Consider the following 23,962-nt stretch of genomic DNA (forward strand, 5'->3'; position numbering starts at 1 on the left):
CTGTAAAATTTACCATGGGCTATGCAAAAACAAACTTGATTTGGCCCACACAGTCTGCCAACCTCTGCTCTAGATGGAAAATAACTGAATTTACATAAACTTTAGAAGGAAACGTCAATAAATTGAATGCCTGTTTGTTATTGTGTCACCAAATTTGGAGTGTGTTTGACTTAACAAAATTGAGGGGGAGGAGATCTTAGGAGGCATCTCAGGGGAATAAGCTGTTATCCTCCAGAGCTCCTGAAACAGGTAACAGGGGCCCAGGTGACCACCTGTCAGAAGAGGAATGATACATACATTAAGATACAGGACAGAGAGAGAGAAAGGTTTTCAAGTATGCACCCCAAATCTTAAGCCATACAGGCATCCTTTCCAAATTTCAGGTGCCAATTAACATTCGAGCTGCTTCTCACATGGGCAACTCTATGCAGTATGCCCCAGGGACAGCCCAAGTAGAGATGTGTTTATTTTTTGTTAATGGTTCTACCAAGCCTTGCTTGGAAAATGTGGAGGGAGAATGTGTGTTAGTATAAATAAAACACAAAGCTACAGTTACATTGTCATTTATTCCACATATTTTTCTGAGCTTCTGTCTGCTACTTACACAGCGCTCCTGCAGGCACTAAAGAAAACAAGCTGCATTAAACACACCTAGATTCTTACAGCAGTCATCTCTCTGATACGTATTCTGCATGGTGCACAGTATAGTACCTTATGCAAATGACATTTGATAAATTATTTTTAATGTTAAAACTCTGTGTGGGTTCCTCAAAAAGTTAAACACAGTTAAGATATGACTCAGAGATGCCAATCCTAGGTATATACCCAAAATAATTGAAAGCAGGGACTTGAACAGGTACTTGTATCCAAATGTTCATAGCAGCATTATTCACAACAGCCAAAAGATGGAAACAACCCAAGTATCCATCAACAGACAAATAAATCCATCCAGTAAAGTAGAATATGATTCAGCCATAAAAAGGAGCAAAGTTCTGATACATGCTACAACATGGATGAACCTTGAAAACATTATGCTAAGTAAAATTAACCAGGCACAAAAGTACAAATATTATATGATTTCACTTATATGAAATATCTAGAATAGGCAAATTCATAAAGACAGAAAGTAAATTAGAGGTTATCAGAGGCTGAGGGGAGAAGGAAGTGGAGAATTATTGGTTAATGGATACAGTTTGTTTGGAATGATTAAACATAAAGGAAATACACAGCAGTGATGGTTGCACACAATTATGAATGTCATTAATGCTACTGAACTGTACAGTAAAAATGGTTAAAATGACATTTTATGTTATATATATTATACCACAATTTTAAAACTTTTAACTATATAGGGTATTTGTATTTTTAGATTTCTATACCATCATAAATCACATTTCAATTCACATAAAGTATTCAGCTGGATCACAAACAAATTCACTGTTTCAATAAGACAAGAAAATAAATATAATGAATAAGTTATATTAATAGAAAAGTATTCAGAATGTATAAACAGAAAACATTAAAAAACAATATACATGGTGTTATCTCATGTTTATTGGAAAAAATGAGTATACAAGGACATAAAGAGATTTGATATGATACACTAAAATATTAATCTTTTTGTCCATGAGCAGATACTACTTGTATAACAACAGAAAAAAAATTTAAGCTAAAAAGAGGTGTGCTCAGAGTACCATGTAGTATAACTCTCCGAAGTTATAAGAAAAATATGGAAAAGTTAAATTTAGAAGCTAAAGGCTTCCACTGATAAAGATGCCCAGTAGCTTTTTATTATTACCCAAGAACTCAATATGTATGCATTATGATACTTATTGATAAAATATCCCTAGAAAAGTGTATAGCACAGAAGTTATTCTTTCTTCCATTTTATAAATATTTATTTTAAATAAACACATACTATCTATTTACTAGATACTGATTCTTAGTGAGTCTGCCATCCAACATATTCTCCCTCCCTCTCTCTTTAGGGATATTTACCCATTTCAAGATCACGTATGTTCCCTAAAGCGTTAACTAATGCATTCGTTAAAATTCTAAGCAGTGCAGTGCTGAAATCAGAGACATCACAAACCTCCCTGAGTTACATGGATCTCCACACTATCTATAAGTAATATACAAGTCAACTGCTTCAGTGGAGACCAAACATTTATCGCATTTCCCTGATACAAGGATCTACTAGGAAATAAAGTGAGGGGGGAAGAAAGACTTGTTCCCAGTTTTGCTGGTGATCACCTCTTCCTCATCTTGGCGCTCACAGATCACCTAATAATCTATTCTAGAATCTTACCCACAATAAGAAACAAGCACAATTTTGCATGTTAGAGAACTCATCATCTTTTTCTTTTCTTCTGGGAAAAAAAATTTAGGAACAGACTGGATGAGCAAGATCAGAAATAGAGGGGAAGTGACAATAAGAATTTAACTACATTTATCAGTAAAAAAAAAAATCATAAAATAATTTTTAAATGTATGTCAAAGAATGTCCTTACTCTTAGATGTATTCTGCAAATGCTCCTCCCCCTGAGCTATACCCCCCAGGAGATATCTCCTGAAGGATTTAAGGACAAAGTTTCATATCTTTCACTTACTTTCAAATAGTTCAAAATCAGACACACACATACCACATATATTCATATGTAAATAAACAAATATAGCAAAATCTTAAAACTGTTGCATCTAGGCATAGGGTAAATAAGAGTTCATTATACTACTCTTTCCATTTTTCTGTATGTTTGAATTTTTCATAATAAGATGTTGGAGGAAAATAAAACCCATGACACTGCTCTATTGGCCATGATTCACACCCACAATACGGATACTGTCACTGTCAACTAATTAACATAGAGAATTATTTGAAATATAGATGATGTGTTAGGAAGTTATCAAATCATATTGCCATGAAAATACATAGACTTTTCTAAGCAGAGCTTTCTTTTCTACACAACCTATTTTTGGTTAGCCTGGTTGACAAAGGAGTCATACTTTTTGGAGCTCTCATGTACCCAGCTGACTGCTTTGTATAATACTCTGGAACTGTATCTATAAACTAGACTCATTATATTAGCAATCATACCCACCAAGGTCTGAATACAAAGGTTGTTTTGCTACTTTTAAGACCAAAAGAGAAATCCATGCCAGAAAGAATAAAAAGACTAGGCAAAAAATAACTTTTCCTCTAGGCAGTAAGATATATAACTTATGAACTGTATAACTAGCTGAAAGCAAAAGATATGCAAAATGATTGAAGACAATCTATTAAAGTTTAATATGAGTTGAAATGTACTTTATCATTATCAGACATGAAGAGAAACCATGCCCATAATGAAACAATTTAAAATTGTTACAATCTGGTGGAGGACACAGGCAGGATCCAAAGAGAGTGAGAAAGATGTCCCAGCAAATTCATTTCTTTTGGTTAGAATTATACATGTAGGCCTAAAATACTCCAATGTACACTGATGTCTTAGGAGCAAGAGTTATGAATTCCACCTAACACTGCCCCATTGAAAAACCCTAATGAACTTGTAAAGTATTTGTTAAATCAAATCTACAACCTTCACTATTCAGGATAAAATATCAAAATGTTCTGAAATGGAAGCAAATAAGCAGGAACTGTGAACATTGAAGGTGGAACTGAGAAACATAAACCAGAAAGAGAAGAATTAAGCACAATCTCCTAGATGATTCATCATCATCACCATCAGCAGCAGCAGCAGCATAACAACCACTGAAAAGATAAAAAGAAGGGCCTGACACTACTGGGCATACACCCTGAGAAAACCATAATTCAAACAGAGTCATGTACCAAAATGTTCACTGCAGCTCTATTTACAATAGCCAGGACATGGAAGCAACCTAACTGTCCATCAACAGATGAATGGATAAAGAAGATGTGGCACATATATACAATGGAATATTACTCAGCCATAAAAAGAAACGAAATTGAGCTATTTGTAATGAGGTGGATGGACCTAGAGTCTGTCATACAGAGTGAAGTAAGTCAGAAAGAGAAAGACAAATACCGTATACTAACATACATATATGGAATTTAAGAAAAAAAAATGTCATGAACCTAGGGGTAAGACAGGAATAAAGACACAGACCTACTAGAGAATGGACTTGAGGATATGGGGAGGGGGAAGGGTAAGCTGTGACAGTGAGAGAGTGGCATGGACATATATACACTACCAAATGTAAAATAGATAGCTAGTGGGAAGCAGCCGCGTAGCACAGGGAGATCAGCTCGGTGCTTTGTGACCACCTAGAGGGGTGGGATAGGGAGGGTGGGAGGGAGGGAGACGCAAGAGGGAAGAGATATGGGAACATATGTATATGTATAACTGATTCACTTTGTTATAAAGCAGAAACTAACACACCATTGTAAAACAATTATACTCCAATAAAGATGTAAAAAAAAAAAAAAAAAGAAGGGCCTGAGAATGAAGACAATGGGAGTTGAGTCCAAGATGAGGGTCGCTGCCATAGACAAACAAGGCAGGGTGGGCTTCCTTGGTGGCACAGTGGTTGAGAATCTGCCTGCCAATGCAGGGGACACGTGTTCGAGCCTTGGTCTGGGAAGATCCCACATGCCGCGGAACAGCTAAGCCCGTGCGCCACAACTACTGAGCCTGCGCTCTAGAGCCTGCAAGCCATAACTGAGCCCACATGCCACAACTACTGAAGCCTGCGTGCCTAGAGCTGGTGCTCCGCAACAAGAAAAGCCACTGCAATGAGAAGTCCATACCGCAACGAAGAGTAGCCCCCGCCTGCCGCAACTAGAGAAAGCCCGGACGCAGAAATGAAGACCCAATGCAGCCAAAAATGAAAAAATAAAATAAATAAATTTATTTAAAAAAAAACAAGGCAAGGCAATAATAACAAAGAACAATTTAGAAAAATCATATTAAGTTGCAACTGAAAAATAAAATAAAAACAAGCAAACAAACCTAAGTTATGCTATAGAAAAGATGTAGGAAAACAGGACAGTGAGATCAGGACAATTATCAAGCTTTGGGTTTAACATATATCTAGTAAAATTCTAAGTTTGTTGGATTGATCCAACAGAACCAGAGCGGATGATCACTGATTCTGATCTTAATAATTAGAAGACGTTATTTTTCAATCAGCCAGATGATAAGGAAAGAAGCATCAGAGCAATGAAGCTAAAATTGATACTTTGATATAAAACAAATTTGGGGATTTGGTTCTCTAATCAAGGAGATTTACATCCATTACATTTGACTTCAAACTTTTTTTTTTAATTTAATGAATTAATTTATTTATGGCTGTGTTGGGTCTTCACCGCTGCGCACGGGCTCTTTCCAGTTGCGGTGAGCAGGGGCACGGGCCTCTCATGGCAGTGGCCTCCGCTGCTGCGGAGCGCAGGCTCTAAGCACAGGCTCAGTAGTTGTGGCGCACGGGCCCAGCAGCTCCGCGGCATGTGGGATCCTCCTGGGCCAGGGCTCGAACCTGTGTCCCCTGCCCTGGCAGGTGGATTCTTAACCACAGCGCCACCAGGGAAGCCCTAGACTTCAAACTTTAACAAGAATGGCAAACAGGTTTTATCTCACGTGATGAATCCACCTTCATGTGCACCGGGAACAATAGTAATAGTTAATGCTGAATGAGTGCTGACTATGACTATGGCAGGCACCCTTCTTCACATTTTACACAATATTAACTCAATTCTAACATCCCTAAGAAGTAGGTATTATTACTGTCCCCATTTTGCTAATAAGGGAACTGAGGCATAAAGAAGTTAAGTAACCTGCCTGAAGTCACATGGCTAGTAAGTAAAGAAGGCAGAATTTGAATCCCAGCAGAACACTGGGGTATTCCCCTAACCATTGTGCTGGCTCCTCAAGGAAAGATGCCAAGATCAGGTCTGCACACATCAGCCATCTGAATAAGTGTTAGAAAAACCTTGGGCTCTACAGTGATGTAGACCTAGGGTTCAAACTTCAGCTCCTCCCTTTACTAGCTATGTGATCTTTAGACAATCACTCAAGACCCTTGAGACTCATTTCACCTCTTGTGAAAATGAGGATATAATACTTCATTTACAAGGAAAATTCTGAAGATTTGAGAAGGTAATACGAATAAAGTACCCAGGCCTAAGATCTGATGCAGGGCAGGCACTCGGTCAATGGACACTAGTGCCATAACTGAACACTCTGACACGATGGAGAAATGTTAAACACAATATACCAGAAATTATAAAGCAAATTATACTTAGTATAAAAACGAAGTTAAACTCAAATGGCACTTACAGCAAAATTTCAGATTGCCAATGAAATAATGTTTTAAAATATTTTTACTCATATTCAAATCCCTAATTACAACCCAGGTGACAAGATGCCTTCTATAGAGCATACTGTACCTCTTTGATGATTTTCACCCCTTTTGGATCCTTGATATTAACAGCTATACTCTAAAAATTAAAAATATATATATTAAAATAGTATCTTAAAAATTTTTCTTATTGCTCACAGTTCAATAAGAGAGCCATTCATATTACAGATTTCTCCTCTTAAAGTAAATGCATTTTCCTCACGAAGAAACATTTAAATAATTTTTACTGATTTTATTTTCAATTCGGATATGTTAGGATGATAGTAAGGATTATAGTAAAAATTCTTCAAATAATAATACCAAATGTAGGCAATTAGCAATCTCCAAAAGAATAACAAATGTAACAAATCAAGTGATTCCTCACTTTAATAAAATTAGTTCCATTAAAAACCATTATAGGGCTTCCCTGGTGGCGCAGTGCTTGGGAGTCTGCCTGCCGATGCAGGGGACACGGGCTCGTGCCCCGGTCCGGGAAGATCCCACATGCTGCGGAGCGGCTGGGCCCGTGAGCCATGGCCGCTGAGCCTGCGCATCCAGAGCCTGTGCTCCGCAACGGGAGAGGCCACAGCAGTGAGAGGGCCGCGTACCGGAAAAAAAAAAACAAAAAAAAAAACATTATAAATTCTCAAAAAATGTTTTAAGTTAGTAGAGAAGGAAAATTAATAAAAAGCTCTACTGTTTCTACTTGGTAACTGGTGAATGAATAAAATAAAATAAAATTTCACCTTATTGGGAATATTACAAAATATCTACCAAAAGGGGCAGAAATAAACAAGCCACAATGATATCAAAAGTTTTGTTATTACAAGAGAATTACACAGGGCTTCCCTGGTGGTGCAGTGGTTAACAATCTGCCTGCCAATGCAGGGGACATGGGTTCAAGCCCTGGTCCGGGAAGATCCCACATGCTGTGGAGCAACTAAGCCCCTGACTCACAACTACTGAGCCCGTGCGCCTAGAGCCCATGCTCCACAACAAGAGAAGCCGCCGCAATGAGAAGCCCGCGCACTGCAACGAAGAGTAGCCCCCGCTCACCGCAACTAGAGAAAGCCCGCGTGCAGCAACGAAGACCCAAGGCAGCCAAAAATAAATTAATTAATTATTTTTTTTAAAAAAAAGAGAGAATTACACAAAGAAAGCAAAAAGGGGATAATATTCTTACTTTTTTATTTCGGTTAACACTGAGAAAATAAGTACTTTCTGTCCCCACAAAAGGTGGACCCCAAGTTCGTGTATCATCACCAGCTCCTGAAAATAATAGTATGAACTATTTAACCTTGAAACATCATGAGACATTTCAAATCAACAGGCTTACTCATATGTAAGTTCACAGATGCCTAAACAAGATCAGCGGAATTAGCAACCTAAAGTGGTCTTGGGACCTTGTTAGAACTGCCCAAACTCTTTACCTGTTCATGTAAATCACTAAATCCTCCCATAGCTTCTTTCACTAAAATCCATCCCTGAAAATCAGAATCCAGAAGGGAATATCCTACTGGCAGTCTTTAGATTTAATAAATGGCAAGTCTGAGGGGGAAAAAAATTACTCTCCTACTTCAACAAACAAGTCAGCTCTTTCAGTGTTTTTAGCATTAAATGTGCAAACAAAATGTGGGGTCTACACAATATTTTTGTTAAATCAGGATAATGATAAGTAAGTCTTTATGATAAAGTGGTATCTGAGGCTAGGTATAAAACAATGATAAATAAATCTATTTTTTAAATTCTGTAGCAATAAATCAGAAAAAGCAAAATAAGCTACTGAATAGCAAATGTCAGTAATTTAAGATGCTATTTAGAATAAAATTTTAGTAGTCTAGGTCTTGCTTCAAAGTAAAAGTTCAAAAACATCAAAAATAGGGTATTTTATTCTAAACATCTACTTCAAATGATTCTGAAAAGTACTTGTGTTTGATTCAAAGATAACACTATCGAGTTACAGAAAAAGAGTTTTCTTTGCACAAAAAGCAAACAATGTAGATGGAGCTCAGAAAGTGAATCAACAATTAATAGGCACAAATTAGTATCACTTAAATTAAGATTTTTATAAGTTCTGATTAAATATTGATATTAGAAACTAATCACTACCTAAGTATTACTAGCCCTCAATAAGAGAGAATTTGTGAATATGGGTTAAAGTTTAAATTCTAATCTCATTTAAATGATATAATTAATTTATTAGCCCATTAGACTTTACCCACTGAAACTGATAAAAAAAAAACAGTCACAGCCTTTTAGAAAACAAAACAGAAGCTAAAGAATAGACTCCTTTACTAAAAACAAAAAACTAAAAACCTCACAAGAGAAAGCGAGAACACAGGACAGAGGAGAAAAGAAGCATTAGTTCTAACTGGGGATGAACTGATAAACAACACAAAGCAATAAATAGTAAGTATCAAACTGAACAGCATGCTCAAAACGTCAGGGGAAAAAATAAACTACAAGAGTCCACAAAGACAATCTCCTAGTAATAAACCGGTTATAGGCTTCACGGAAAAATGTATGTGTGAATCTGGATCTTCAAGATCAGATAGGACCTCCCAGAGGCTGGAGAGAGTCCAGCCACTTCCATTTTTTTGAAGGTCTCAATACATTAAATTAAAAAAAAAAAAAATTTGTTTTTAAGAGAGCAATGTCAAGATAAGGCTAAAAGTAGAGAGCTTATTTTAAATGTTTACATTCATCTCTTGGGTGGAAATAATGTCAGAAATCTAAACTGGAGGCCTACATGGCTTTCCTGCCCCACCTGGTCCTGGTGCATAACCTGGGTTTAAGAGACGCAGAAGGATAGGATATGTGCTGACGGCCCATGAAATGAAATAAGGGTTAAAGGTCACAAACTGGTAAAACTGGCAATTTGAGAGGCATGTTTTATTTGACCCACACACAACTTAAAGTTTTTAAATATCTGCCATGATTTCAAAATCTAGAGACAGTACATAAAAATTCAGACTGCCTTTCTTATATGATATTTCAACACATTCATCCATTCAGCAAATAGTTATTGGGTGCCTACTATGTCACAAACACTGCTCTCTGCAGAGCAGACACAGCAGTGAACAAAGATCAACATCTCTGCCCAGGTATGCCTGCCTCTTGGTGACAACCCTGGAATAACAGCAGCATCATTGGCTGCCCAGCCCACTTCATTCATTTAGGTTACCTGCCTGGCCCTGCAGGCATAGCGTTTACACCCACCGAAAGACTCTAAAATGAGAAGAAAAAAATATACTTAAGCTTGATACGCTCTTTGATTACTCAAATAAGAATAATCTAAGTCCCAAGTCAGAAAACTACAACGAAATTTAATTTAAGAACTGAGGAAGTGGACAGTAAAAGAGACTGAAATGTGAAAATACTGCCAAGGGACTTTTCTTCATATCTGTTGAATAACTATCTCGAAAAAACAAAATATATAATATGAACATTAAAACGTACTGAGCAAAAGGGTTAAAGGAGAGAGACCAATTAGTAAGAAAAAGAGCAATGAACATCTGCTAGGAACAAAGCTTGATGCCTAGTGTATGGCTATGGGACATAATAAAGGCCTAGACTAAGGAAAGGGTCCCCCAGTGTGGAAATGAAAAAGTACAAAGGAAAAACAGGACTAAGCAAACAGGGATTAGTGATTTCTAAAATTAATAAAAATAAAGTCATTCCCTCAGTATTCATGAGGGACTGCTTCCAGCACCCGCTGAGGACACCAAAATTGGCAGATGTTCAAGTCCCATAATTGGCCCTCCATATCCACCAGTACAGCATCCGCAGATTCAACCAATCGCAGATCATAAAAGTACCCAATCTGTGGCTGGCTAAATCCATAAATGCAGAACCCGTGGATACGAAGGGCAAACTGTACAAATATTTAACCTAGTGATCAAATGAAGTAGCAACAGAAATCATATTGGCTATTCTATCTAGAAATGGAAGACCCAATGCTTGAAATTAGAAAGTATGTGGTATTAAAACTGGATAGCAATGTGAAAATTAGAAGTTTTGTGGTACCTGTAACAGAAAAAAAAAAGATGTTCAGCTAGAAAGTAAACATTATTCAGCATGTATCCAGCAATGACCAAAAGTGATAAATATCACTGACTGGATAAATGAAGCATTATCTCTGGAAAGCAGGATTCACCAGGCTCTTCTATCACCTGGAGCCTGACAAGCACAGGGCCAGATAAATATAAAATACATAACATTCCCCATGCTGATCAGAGAATCTTCTGCTAACTGCTTTGGCCTCTTAAGAAGATCTATGTAGCAGAAAGTTGAATCTTCTAGATCATGCGTTCTACTTTATAGCGTTTAATCACTTATGGTAAATTAATATGTTGATGTAATTATAAACTAGTTTCTTATGGGTCTTGTAGATACATGCACACTATTCAAGGCTAGACCATTTTCACTAATTTGGGAATTCTGTTCCAGATCCATAAGCAACAGATCTTGAAGAATAAATAATAATGCTAATTTCTTGCCTTCCCTTTGTCCCCCAGTGAGGGAAGGTGGCCAGGCCCACTCTAACCTCGGTCTCAGCAGCAAGGCTTGTGTGGGGCTCAGAAGGGCCAGGATCAGAGCTGAGTGTCTGGATATTCCTTACTAGCTGTGTGACCGTGGACAAATCCCTTGACCTCTCTGTGTCTCTGTCTTCTTATTTATAATCTAGGAATAATATCAGCTCACAGGCTGTTGTAAAGACTGAATAAATTAATACAGGCAAAGTGCTTAGAATTGTGCCTGGCACTAACCGTTGTTAGCATCATCATTATTTACGTGTTTCACGTCAGTTTCTACCAGAGGCTTCCAGGTGCATGTGAAGGACCTGGCTTAGGCCTTAGCCCTTGGCACGTATAAAGAGTAGAAAGAGATCTAATATTACTATAGGTTCAGAGGAAAATAAAGGAGAAGGGAAAATAATCGCTTCATTTCAATTCTCTCCTCATCCCACATACAGGTACATGGACATTTAAAGAACTATTAAAAATATTTATTAGCTTGTTTCTATGTTTTAAAGAGAGAAGTAGTTTTACCTGGTCTTTCCACTTTTATAACTTCTGCTCCAAGATCTCCTAAATTCATAGTAGCAAAAGGTCCCGCCAGTACTCTACAATGTTAACAATGATAGATAAATTCATTACCATCTTTAAGATTTTTATATTAATTCTTTTCTTAATACTCCATCAACACAGACAAGCTCATATAATGTGAGTAAGAATTAAAATTGTTAAAACTGTTCAAAAAATTGATTTGGCCATATGTATCAAGAGCTTTAAAAAGTATATTCCCTTTGATGCAGTAATTCTACTTTCAGAATTCTATCCTAAGGAAGAAACTGAAAGATTTCCTGAGGCAAAGATTTATGTACAAGGAAGTCTCATTTATAATATAAAAACACTGGAGGATGACTAGGTAATTATGTGACAACTATATACTATAATAAAATATCTTATATTTTTTGTTGAATTTCGAATGACATGAGAAAATACTCAAAATATAACATTATGTTTAAAATGTGGATAAACCTGTAATTTCAATATGGTTCCAATTTTTATTTTCAAAAGTTATATATAAATATGCAGATTGGAAATAAATGTATAAGTATTATACTAATTGTCTCATAGAATGATGAAATTACAGGAAATTTTCTTGGTTTTTCTTTCCAAAATTTCAATGATAAGCTTATAAACACCTTCTTATAATCCAAGAAATAAATGCCTTTTTAAAGAAGGGGGAAAACTCAATCACCAAAACACAGATAAACCAATGCAAACCTTGTTAGATCCAGAATTCTTACACCCTCCAATGGCTTCATATTGTCAGTATCTGGCAAAGACAGAAAATACTTAAGTTGATTACTAATTGTCGGAAGGAATAATGCAGAATTCTTCATATTCTTAGTAATATCTATTACTACCAAATAAATAAATAAATTTTCCTTCACATTTCTGCTTTATATATAACACAGAAACCTTGACCCAGTCCAACTAAATCAATCTGTAAAAATTAAAGCCTCTAATACCAGATTATTCCCGATTTAATAAAGTCCAAAGCTACACTTAAGATAGTTTGTCTAATGAAAAATTTAAAAGTGGGACAAACTAATGAAAAATTTAAAAATGGGAGGAGGGGGTGCATAGGCTGAGCACAGAGGGTTTTTAGGACACTGAAAATACTCTGTATGATACTGTAATGATGGATACATGTCATTACACATTTGTCCAAACCCAGAATTGAGAAACAGAACTTTCCATTACCTGAAAGTTTTCTCCTGCCCTTTGCAAACTACCTCTCCCTCCATCCCCAACCTCAGGCAACCATTGATCTGCTTTCTGTCATTTTAGTTTGCATTTCCTAGAATTTTATACAAATGAAATCATACACTATGTACCCTGTCTGGCTTCTTTCATTCAGCATTATGATACTGAGACTCATCCATGTTGTTGCATTTCTATGAGTAGTATCCTACTCTATGGATATACCACATTTGTTTATCCATTCAGCTGCTGATGGACACTGGGTTGGTTCCAGTTTTAGGTTACAGTGGATCAAGCTACTATGAACATTTGTGTACAAGTCCGTGTGTGGACACGTTTTCATTTTTCTTGAGTAAATACCTAGTGGAATGGCTGGGTAATATGGTAAGTTTATGCTTAACTTTCTAAGAAACTGCCAAACAGACTTCCAAAGTGTTTGTACAACAGCGCGCGTTCTAGAAACTCCACATCCTCACAACACTAGGTGTTGTTCATCTTTTAAAGGTTAGCCATTCTAATGGGTATATGATGTTTCTCTGTGGTTTTAACTGGCATTTCCTTGTTGACTAATGCTGTTGAAAATCTTTTCATGTAATAATAGGCCATTCATACATCTTCTATTGTGAATTGCCTCACTGCTTTTATTTTTTTTAACTTTTAATCTTATATTGGAGTATAGCTGATTAACAATGTTGTGATAGTTTCAGGTGTACAGCAAAGTGACTGAGTTACACATGTACATGTATCTATTCTTTTTCATATTCTTTTCCCATTTAGGTTGTTACATAATATTGAGCAGAGTTCCCTGTGCTATACAGTAGGTCCTTGTTGGTTACCCATTTTAAATATTACAGTGTGTACATGTCAATCCCAAACTCCCTAACTACCCCTTCCCCTGCCTCATTGTTTTTAATACTGAAGCAAAATATTCGAAACAGTGCAAAAATCCACCAACAGGTGAAATGTTAAATAAGCACCTGCACATCCATATAAAAAAATACCGTACCAATGTTAAGAAAAATGAGACATTTACATACGCTGACATGTAAAGTTCACCAAGATATATTCCTAAGTTAAAAAATAAATCAAGTTGTAGAATAGAATGTATAATATGATCCTATATTTGTAAAGATACATAATAACATTAATAATACATGTTGGTATTTCTAGGAGCATTCATAAAATTCTACTGGTGGTTAAATCCTGGGGTAAGAATTTATGGAGAACTTTCACTAGCTAAGTTATTTATTTCTGTAATTTTGCTTAATTGTGATTAAGTGTATAATCAGCAAAAAAAAAAAGAAAAATGAAAAAGTGAAAACATAAAGAACAAAATGAGAGAGAAAACAAGATATTTTAGAGAAAATAAAACATAGAAAAAGACCTCAAATGTGAGAAGATATTTTGACAACATTAGGAATGAATGGACAAGTAATTCTTTATGTTACATAAGACTCCAAAACTACTGGTCTTATGTACTCATCTCTTTTGGGGCCCTTGTTTTATTTCAAATGATGCAGGAAATATATTTAGAGGTCTCTTCAACCCATAAATCTCACTTCATTATAAATCTATAAAGAGAAGTCTATATTTCTCTACCAATATCAACTCACAACCATAATAAATTTTGTTTAATGACACAAAACTTTTCAAATGAATTAATTTAACATCAGGCAATAGAATTTTACTTTTATTTTCTGAGAAGATAACCAGAAAGGACTTCTAGAGCACATTTAAGTCAAAATCAATTAATGAGTTTTAAACAGTTAAGAGCATAAACCCTGGAGACTGACTGAATTTAATTCTCTGCTTCACTACTTACTACCCTAGTGACCTTGACCAAGGTAACTTCACTTCTCTGAGCTTCAGTTTCCTCGTTTGAAACACCTATATCATAGAGTTTGCAAGGATTAAATGAAATGTTATATGTAAAGTGCATAGTACACTTCCTGGAACATGGTAAATGCTCACTAAAAATCAACAATTGTTGTTATCATCATCCTCATCATTGTATTATACAGTCACAATACCTATTAAAGTAGATAATCCAGAACTGAAAACAAGAGAAAAACACATGACTCATGATTATTTCAAAGAACAGAAAATAACATATATGATTCTCAATACTCTATACTTTAAAAAGATATCTATAGCCATATTTTGCCTGTTTGTGAAAGACCAGAATAGGCTGATTACGGGGGGAAAAAAACAGTTGAAAAGAGCATCTATTATAACGTAATTTGTTAAGATATATTGAGCAGCTTGTATATTGCTCTAACTTATTTGGCCTCTAGGATGGAAAGCTATTATGATGATCACAGCTGAGTAACCATGCAAAGCAGTATAACTATAATGAAGTTGCCATCAAATCTATGCTTGCCAGAGCTGCTTCTAGGAACTCCCCTGGTATTTGGCCCTAAGGTTTCCATGACACAAAGAAACTTCAGCAGCACCAGAGTAGATATAATTGACAGATGCCCACACAAGTGGCTCATCTGTATGACAGTAATCATGGCATCCCTCCCCCACTGTACTAGTCAACTACTGAGACATTAAAAAAAAAAAAAGTCATCATAAAACAAACTGATCGAATACCACTATGAAATACAACATGTGATATACACCGAAATGATTTCTTAATTTGATATTTTACAGAGAACTTAACTACCAGAACTTAGGAGTGAGACAGTAGATGGATATCTCTTCAAAGCTTTATTTAGAATAGTTAGCAGGATATTTTCTTTCTAGCACAGGTTAAAAGTCTTGAAAGAAGCTCTGTTCCTAATAGTATAATTTGGCAGGTAATTTTAGGAGTTTAGAGTACTTGGAAAATTAGAATCCACTGGAACACATTCCAGGGAACCTAAAAATTTTGAGTTGTTAAAAGGTACTGTGGAAGTGATGCCAAAGTTACGAGGCAATTACACCATTTAGAGACAACCAGAGAACAAGAGCTAGATGGATAGTAACTTATAATAATTTATAATTCACCTTCCATTGACACTCAGTTTCTTGAGAATTGCCCTTCTCTTGCAAGGACTTGGCTACTACTATGGGATTTGCAATCAAACAGGTTTTTAAACTGTTGGATGCTACTATTTTAATGAAAACTTGAGAAATCTACAGGAAGAACAGTGGAAAAAGACCAGATAAAGGGTTTTTCAATGATAGGTAAAGCATGCTACAACCAAAGTACAAATCAGTGCTAATCCCAAATCCCTCTGCTCTTCTACATTTCCCAGCTTCTCTTGCAATTAGGTTGGGCCCAAATGCCGGGGGCCTGGCCAATGAAACATAAGCTAATTCCAGCCCTGATCCTTAAAAACATCCCACAAAATCCTCCAGGCTTCTATACTCCTGCCACAGTGACCTTGGAAGCTACAATTTTCAAATAGTGTAGCTATATGTGCAAGAAAGATGTTTTATTGTATTAAGCCACTGAGATTGTAGGCTAATTTGTACCACCACCCCATCTAGCCTATCCTGACCAATGAAGAAACCAAGCATTGGAGGAGGAAAAATGGTAGCCTCTAAGCGATCGTAGAGCATCAAAGCCAACAACTGGAAAGTCCATTTCAGGGGTAGGTTGTTTCACTGTTAGCAGCAGTCTTCAAACTGAGAATATGTGAAGACTTTTGTAAGAAATGAATCATTTTAAAGAAATCAATTTCCAGGTCTTCAACTTTCATATACATTTTTTCCTAAAAATAAGCCTTCTTTCATGATAAGCCTTCTCCCACTGGGCAGAAGGAAAACATATTCCTTACACATTACAGCTTTTACCCTCATCTTAGTTCTTGTAAAATCTACTTGTGATAAAAACTTTTAAATATGAACTTAATATATGCAATGAATTGCCTTTCAAAAGTCATTTAGGAGAAAAACCACTGCTATAGACTGGCACGTGGAAAGGTAGAAAACAGCACCAACTTATAGACTTTATAAATCAATTTATAGTTATAGGATTCACAACCAAAAGTCAGGAAGCCGGAGAAAAAAACTTCAGTGTTCAGGCCTCCTTAAAGGGCCAGCCTGAAGTGAACTACTCAGAGGATAAGAAGTGGCTGAAGCAGGTACTCACGGAGCAAATGATAGCAATGAATTACCAAATATGAATGCCCACAAACCCAAGAGGCCCCTGGAACTTCTCCGTGTTGGCGTGGTGGCTCTCCTCCCGGAGAAGACTGAGCAAAGGCAAGACCTTTGTGCCAACTAGGGAAAGGCATCCCTTCCAGGGGACAACCAGCAAAACGCCATCACAGGTACTTGAGGGAAATGATAATTATCACGGCAAAGAAGAAAATGTGTGCACGCGACGCGTGGGAGGGTGGAGGTGGGGCACAGCGTGACTGTGAATGTGATGAGCCTCTTTTGACACAAAAAAGGTAGAGAACCCGATTTTACAGACCCACCGCAGATAAACGGAAGAGGAACAGAAGGGAAAGGAAGGGACAGCCTGGAAGAAGTGTGTGGACGGATACATATGTGAGAAAAAATGTCTTATGATTTGATTTGTTTTCGGGACTTCCCTGATGGTCCAGTGATTTAAGAGTCCGCACTTCCACCGCATGGGTCACAGGTTCAATCCCCAGTGGGGGAACTAAGATCCCGCATGCCGCATGGCAGGGCCAAAACCAATAAAGAAACAAGCCCATGATTTGTTTTCAACAGCTTCCAATGGGTAATTCTGACGAGCAGGAGATGTCTAGAGGGAATTTAGGATGCTTTCTGTGAAGGGCTACAGAACCCTCCCAGGAACTTCTCTTTAAGGAGTAAAGATAAAAATTATTCTCTAAGGCTTTTAGAGTTTTGGGGGATGGAGAAAGGAGAATGAAAAGCATGCTTCCAAGGACAGAGGAAGGTCTTAAGGTGACCTAGCCATGTTCATGTTATAAATTCTTTCAAACTTTTCACACATTTCATCAAACTGTCCACCAGAAAGGCAGTATTAACATATACTGGCACCAGCAGCATATGAAAACAGTGTTCTCCACCATCTTCCGTAACCCCGCATATGATCACTTGGTTTGGGGAGCATATTGTTTACTTGTTTGTTGTAAATTTAACAGTTAAAAATTTGCATGCTACCACCATTTTAATTTGCATTTGTTTAATGACCTCTAAATTACATTGTTTTTAACACTTGCTCTTTTTCTTCTCAAACATAATCTATTCTTCTCGTTGGCCCGTATTTCTACAGGCGTGTTTATCTTTTTTCTTATTGATTTGTATGGATTCTTCGTGTAGTAAGAATATTAACCTTTTATGAGTCATAATTAGTAAAAGTAATTTTTCTTTATCTGCTGTTTGGTTTTTTGGATGGTTTTGGAATTTCACTTTCAAAAAATCATTTCTTTCACTTTCTGCCTTTGCTATTGTTTCAGAGTTCCTTCAGACTACCCACACCTTCAGTGAGTTGCTAAAAGGACTCAGCACATAGCTGTATTCACGGCTAAAGGTTTATTACAGCAAAATGATACATGACCCAATCAGTCAGTGAAAAAGATGGGCAGAGTCTGGAAAAATCCATGCACAGGCTTCTTATGTTCTCTCCCTCCCATGAGGGGCCACGCCAAGCTTCTTTTGTTGCTTCTTTCTCCAGCAACAAAAAAATTCAGTAACACGTGCAATGTTTCTGCTCAGGGAAGTCTATTACGGACCCAGAATCCAAAGGCTTTATTGAGGGCTTTTCACATAGGCACTCTCTGCTCAGCATGCACCATAATTCTGGACTCCCAGAAGAACAGCAGGTGCTCACCATAAATCCATAAATCACACTGATTGTACAAATCATCTAGGCACCCTTATTAACTAGGAAGCAGTTCGAGTACCAAGTTCCCAGATGCCAAACAAGGGCCACACTTGTAAGAAGGTCTTTCTAAAGATAGCAGCCTGAGGCCTGCTATGTCAACTCTTTTCTGTATAGGTATCATGTTTTTCCAACCCCACATTATATACTCATGTATAGTTGGTTTTCCCTTTTAAAAAGCTTTTATTTTCCAATTTAAAGTATGTGAGGTTTATTTTTTTCTATTTATATATTAAGTATTTGCTTCTTAGATAAGAGACTAATATTTTTTCTTGCCTTCTATTTTCCTAAACATTTCAGGTTTTCTACAAAAGGTACGCATTGTTTTTACAATTGGAAAAATACAAAGATACCAGTTCTGGCGACATTAAAATTTTACTTACTCCTTTTAAAACAAACATTTGTGTCTGGAAAAGAATAATCATACTCTTACATTTTTCTTCATGTCAAAGTATTCTGTCAATAATTTTATTATTTTCAATGAAAACTTTTATAAGTGTGAGTTAATGCATTAACACTTGCATTACACACGGGTGAAGAATATTAGTCTAAAAGAAATAAACATGTATAATACGTTTCACCTGTGCTTGACTACTGTGGATGGTGGATACATGCTTAGAATTGAAAAGAAGATCATTAACAGTAGTTTGGCTCTCAGAGGCAAAAACAAGTTACTTCTAATACCTGCTTTATCAATGAGAACATTACATAAGTGATAGTTAAGTGGTCTACTGCATTCAAGGCAGGCCTCACCTTATCAGTAATTGAGCTAATCAATCCCAGAGATGCCTTTACTTTTCTATGACTGACAGTCTTCAACATGGAACAGCTGACAACAGAACCTATATAAGGAAAACTGAGGTAACCTGAAAGGCTTCAGGAAATATTAAGATAAAGCTTATGCTCTAAGTATACATACAGTAGGCCCTCTGTATCTGTGGGTTCCCCAACTGCAGACTCAACCAGCAGTGTACCGAAAATATTTGGGAGAAAAAAATGCCAAGAAATTCCAAAAAGCACGATTTGAATATGCTGCACCTCCCACAACTATTTACATAGCAGTTGCACCATATTGTCAACTATTTACATATCATTTATATTGTATCAGATATTGTAAGTAATATGGATTTGATTTTAGGTATACACAGGTTGTGTAGTTATATGCAAATACTAAACCATTTTATATAGTAAGGGACTTGAGCACCCTCAGTTTTTGGTATCCAAAGGGGGTTCCTGGAACCAATCCCCTGCAGATACCGAGGGATGACTGTACAAACATTTCTAGGGCTCCCTTCAGCAGCACATATACTAAAATCAGAACAAAAATTTCTATACATAGAAACTATTAAATACATTCTTCTGTCCTAAGAAGTGCTTTCATCATCAAAAATATATTTTTGGGGGGACTTCCCTGGTGGTTCAGGGTTAAGACTCTGTGTTTCCAACGCAGGGGGGCGCAGGTTCAATCCCTGGTCAGAGAACTAAGATTCTATAGGCCGTGCGGCATGGAAAAAAAAAATATATATATATATATATAAACTTTTTAATATCTATATGTATTCAAAAACATGAGGTTTTTGAAGCAGAGATCAGAGTTATTATTACTTACATCAAGAAATGCACCATTTTTCCCACACCTAATATGCCACAGGCGTCATAATGAGAGCTGGTGGACTAGGCGTGCACATACAAGGATTGAACCACAGGATAGGTCCCCAAAATTATAAATCTATTAGTTTGTATGGGATAGCTGCCCAGCAGCTACCTTCTCCCAAGAAAAGCAGAGAAAGCTTATCTCCCTAATGTAAGCAAATTCTCCTTCGGAAGAAAAGGGGATGATCCCTGGGTTCTAACCCTTTGGAATATAAATAAATGTCTCCAGGGGGAAAGATAAACTTCCCTGGGTTTACAATCTCAATCTTGGGAATGTCTCCAAGGCTCTGAGTTTTATACCCCTTTGAAATATAAACATAAACTTCCTGAGAGTTCTCTAACAATCATTTCAGTCATCCTTTAACTTCCAAGGCTTGCCCTTTAACCCAGGCTCTAGTTTCCTTGGCTTAGAAAGCCCTGACCATGCAGAAACATGAAAATATTTACTCCTTGGTAATAAGCAGTAAAACTAACCAAAGTATTTACTTTTGCAGCACTCATTAATACCTGACAGCTACCTAAAATATTGGCTTTCAAACCCTTTCTGGAGAGCCCTAGGAATTCCTTAGCAGTGCCCCAGAAGTGTCTTTTCAGGGAGGTAGTTAAAGTAGGGGACAGAGGGAGCAGCTACAAGACCCCAATTCCTGCTTCAAACACAAAGCCATCTGCTCTCATAAAGGCTCTACAAAAAAAAAAAAAAATTTGTTTAATCTACTGAAAAAAGACACACCAAAAAATCTTAGGTAACCCGAATAAAGATCCTCAGTCTTATAGAAATAGACAAGGCCCCATTTTCACTTACACTTAAATTTCCTTAGTGGTACTCTTATACAAGTAAAACTTATAAAACATGCACCACCACAAAGTTAACCAATTAATCTGGGGGCTCCCCATATAACTCATGGGTCCTGAGAAAGTTCCTTGACGTTTTGCCTGTTGATGTCCTCTGTGTACAATGCCACTTGAAGACAGCATCTAGCCACTAACAGTGTCTTCAGTAAAAGCACTATCCTACTGAGGATCCTGTTTTCTAATGCTGGTCCTCCCTAAAGAGTGCTGCAATTCTCTTTTTGTGGGAACAATACCTGTGTTACTCACAAAAGTGCTCTTATCTCTCCACAGGACTCAGACTTAGTTCATGGGGCAGCCACCAAACTCTCATATACATCATCCCAATTCACTTTTCTATTTCCAGGTAATGCAACATAAAACTTCCTTCATCTCTCTTCCCCTGAACTCACCACCATATAAATAACGAACACAAGTATGTATCTGGGAACCTCAGACCCACCAGTTCAGGCAGCCAGACTGCAATTCCCAGGTTAATACTCCGGAAGATTCTAGCTACATTCACAAATGTTCAATACTAAGGTTGTATCTACTAATCTCTAAATATCTAAAATAATACGCTACGCAGTACCACTATCAGAATTTTACATGCTTATTTATCTATTGCATTTTTCAAAGGACGGACTGAGTGTCAATTCATATTTCTTTACCTAGGAAAAAAGACAACTGCCTGGGATTCAAGAAGCCTGAGTTCTGGTCCCACATCCATTTGCTATGTGAATTCAAGCAAGTCACTTCACTTTCCTTGGACAATTTCTCATCTGTGAAAAGGCAAGTTGCCTATTCTCAGAAGTGATCCAAGTGGAATCTGGAGTTTTCATATAATTAAGAATGTACTCTCCCTCAATCCTCATATATACCTGAAAACATGATGACAGGCACACTGTCATGTGCAATCTACCTGTCAAAATCTACCTCCCCCGTTTCTAATGCAAGTTCATATGTGTAGAAGATAGCAGTGTATCACTATAGGAAAGAGCATTCCAGGAGTGTAAGGCAAGTAAAATGACAACTTACAGTACTTCACTCAATTCTGCAAAACATTTGCCAGTTATTTAAAAATTAACAAAGGTAATTTTGATCCCTGCCACCCTCATTTTTCTGCTCCCTCCCCCCAAAATGTAGATTAGTTGATGATATTAAAGGGGGTATTATAGGTGAGAATCACTGACCAATATGATGTGACCCACTCATTCATTCAATAAATACCTGACAGCTCAATTACCAGGCATTAAGCTAAGCACCAAAGACAATGTCCAGAAAGGTGCTTAGCTTTGGCCAGGACAAAAGTATATAATAAAGTGAATAATCTGGGATCCCCGGGCCTTAACTGCATCATAAAGCCTTGATGGCATTATTCTGCCTTGATTGATTCTACAACTTGTATCTAAAGGAAAAGCTTGATGAACTGAATTCCCTCAGAACAAACCACCACAGGGAAGTGTGTGTGTGTCTCCATTCATCAAGGACAGAAGCTGAGAAAACATCCCATTCTTCGGCTTTGCCACGTCACAGAACGTGTCAAATGGACAGTGAGGAGTGGCACCTGCAAGAAGGTTCACAGGCTGAAAAGCACAGGTCCAGGCTACCCATTAGGCTATGATTAAATGAGTCCGAAAATTCTTTAAGATTCTGTTTCCTACAAGATGATTTCAAGACTCACAGTGGACTATCATTCCCATATTCGGAGGGTGTAAAGAAAGTTCTAGAAAACTGCAGTAAATCTAAATTTCATCTTCCAAATAAAATTCTGAGACAGGTATTCGGTACAAAGATGGGTTTATACATTAGGGGTCATTCTTGAATGACCACACTTTTCTTTTTAACCAAAAGTCTGTGAAACGATCATTATTTTAACAGCTTTAGCCAAATGTTGCTAATTTTGAAAATCAGGCTCTCTGCTTCCTAACCAATTCGCTTACCCGCTTGCATTTAACAAGAACAAGGAAGGGAGTAAAGTCCAGCCTCTGCGAGCACAGCCTCGCCCCCGAGTTATTTAAAGTGCAGCCGCATAGCACAGGGAGATCAGCTCGGTGCTTTGTGACCGCCTGGAGGGGTGGGATAGGGAGGGGGGAGGGGGGGAGACGCAAGAGGGAAGATATATGGGAACATATGTATATGTATAGCTGATTCACTTTGTTATAAAGCAGAGACTAACACACCATTGTAAAGCAATTATACTCCAATAAAGATGTAAAACATAATAATAATAATAAATAAAGTGCAGTCTGAAACCCTTCCTGAAATGTGGCTGGGGGTGCATTTTTCAAGGTATTTAAACTTGGGGGACGAGGGGGGAGGAGTAAGGGAGAGAGGCGAGTCCGCCCAGTATGACCACGCAGGGGCCGGACCCAGGCCTGGACGCCGGGCAGGATGACCACGGGGCGACCGCGGAGCCAGGGCAAGGGGAGACGCGAAAGGCCAAAGGGCGGGCGCCGGGGGCAGCGGATACTTCTGGAAAGCGCGGCGCTCTCCTCAGGATGCCTCTGGAGTGGGGAGGCTGGGGCTGGGGTCCCTTTCGCCGCCCGGACCGAGTCTCGGAGGATACCTGACTGCGGGCGGCCGGTCCACAGCCCCCTCCCGCCGCCCCGGCGGGAGAGAAGGCCGGTTCTCCGCAGAGCCGCGACCCTCGCCAGCGTCGCCAGCGTCGCCAGCATCGCGAACCCCTCTGAAATCCTCCTTCCCTGCGTGAGTGGAGAACGAAGTGCGCGCGCGACCCGCAGCCACTGGGGGCGCCCGCGGACACCTCGGTCCCCGCCCCCCACCAGGTGGGAGGGGCCGGGCCCTGCCGAGCTCTCCAGGCCCCCCTCCATCCGTTCTGCAGGCGTCTAGTACGTCAGTCAGTGGCAACCAAAGCCCGCCAGACTGCAAAGGCCATTGCTGGGGCCCGGGATTAGCCCTTTCCTTTATCCTTTTTCTTCCTCTTTCCTTCACTTAAATCAGCTGAATCTGTACCCATTCGATAACCTACTTATCCCGCCGCCCCAGAGGAACCTTTGTGATGCCGGAACCAATGTAGTCTATG

The 23,962-nt window shown here is 38.1% G+C and overlaps 1 protein-coding gene across 6 annotated transcripts in view; it reads right to left on the bottom strand.

The window, feature by feature from the left end:
* SUGCT (succinyl-CoA:glutarate-CoA transferase) overlaps positions 1-23,750 on the bottom strand; it is a 684,957-nt gene extending 661,207 nt beyond the window's left edge. For 5 of the 6 annotated variants that reach the window (XR_009520588.1, XM_060020208.1, XM_060020209.1 and 2 more), the window contains exons 1-5: positions 23,486-23,640; positions 12,144-12,195; positions 11,403-11,476; positions 7,535-7,620; positions 6,401-6,451 (exon numbers count right to left, since the gene is read on the bottom strand). Coding sequence is in view for 5 of the 6 variants with exons in the window: in XM_060020208.1 (XP_059876191.1) it covers positions 6,401-6,451; positions 7,535-7,620; positions 11,403-11,476; positions 12,144-12,195; positions 23,486-23,594 (372 nt within the window). In the remaining variant the exon portion in view is untranslated. Of the gene's footprint in view, positions 1-6,400; positions 6,452-7,534; positions 7,621-11,402; positions 11,477-12,143; positions 12,196-23,485 lie in introns of all 6 variants that reach the window. The other variant, XM_060020207.1, reaches the window with a different exon arrangement.
* Positions 23,751-23,962: the final 212 nt, after the last annotated feature.

This window comes from Delphinus delphis, chromosome 9 (assembly GCF_949987515.2).
Source record: "Delphinus delphis chromosome 9, mDelDel1.2, whole genome shotgun sequence".
NCBI classification, from domain to species: Eukaryota; Metazoa; Chordata; class Mammalia; order Artiodactyla; family Delphinidae; genus Delphinus; species Delphinus delphis.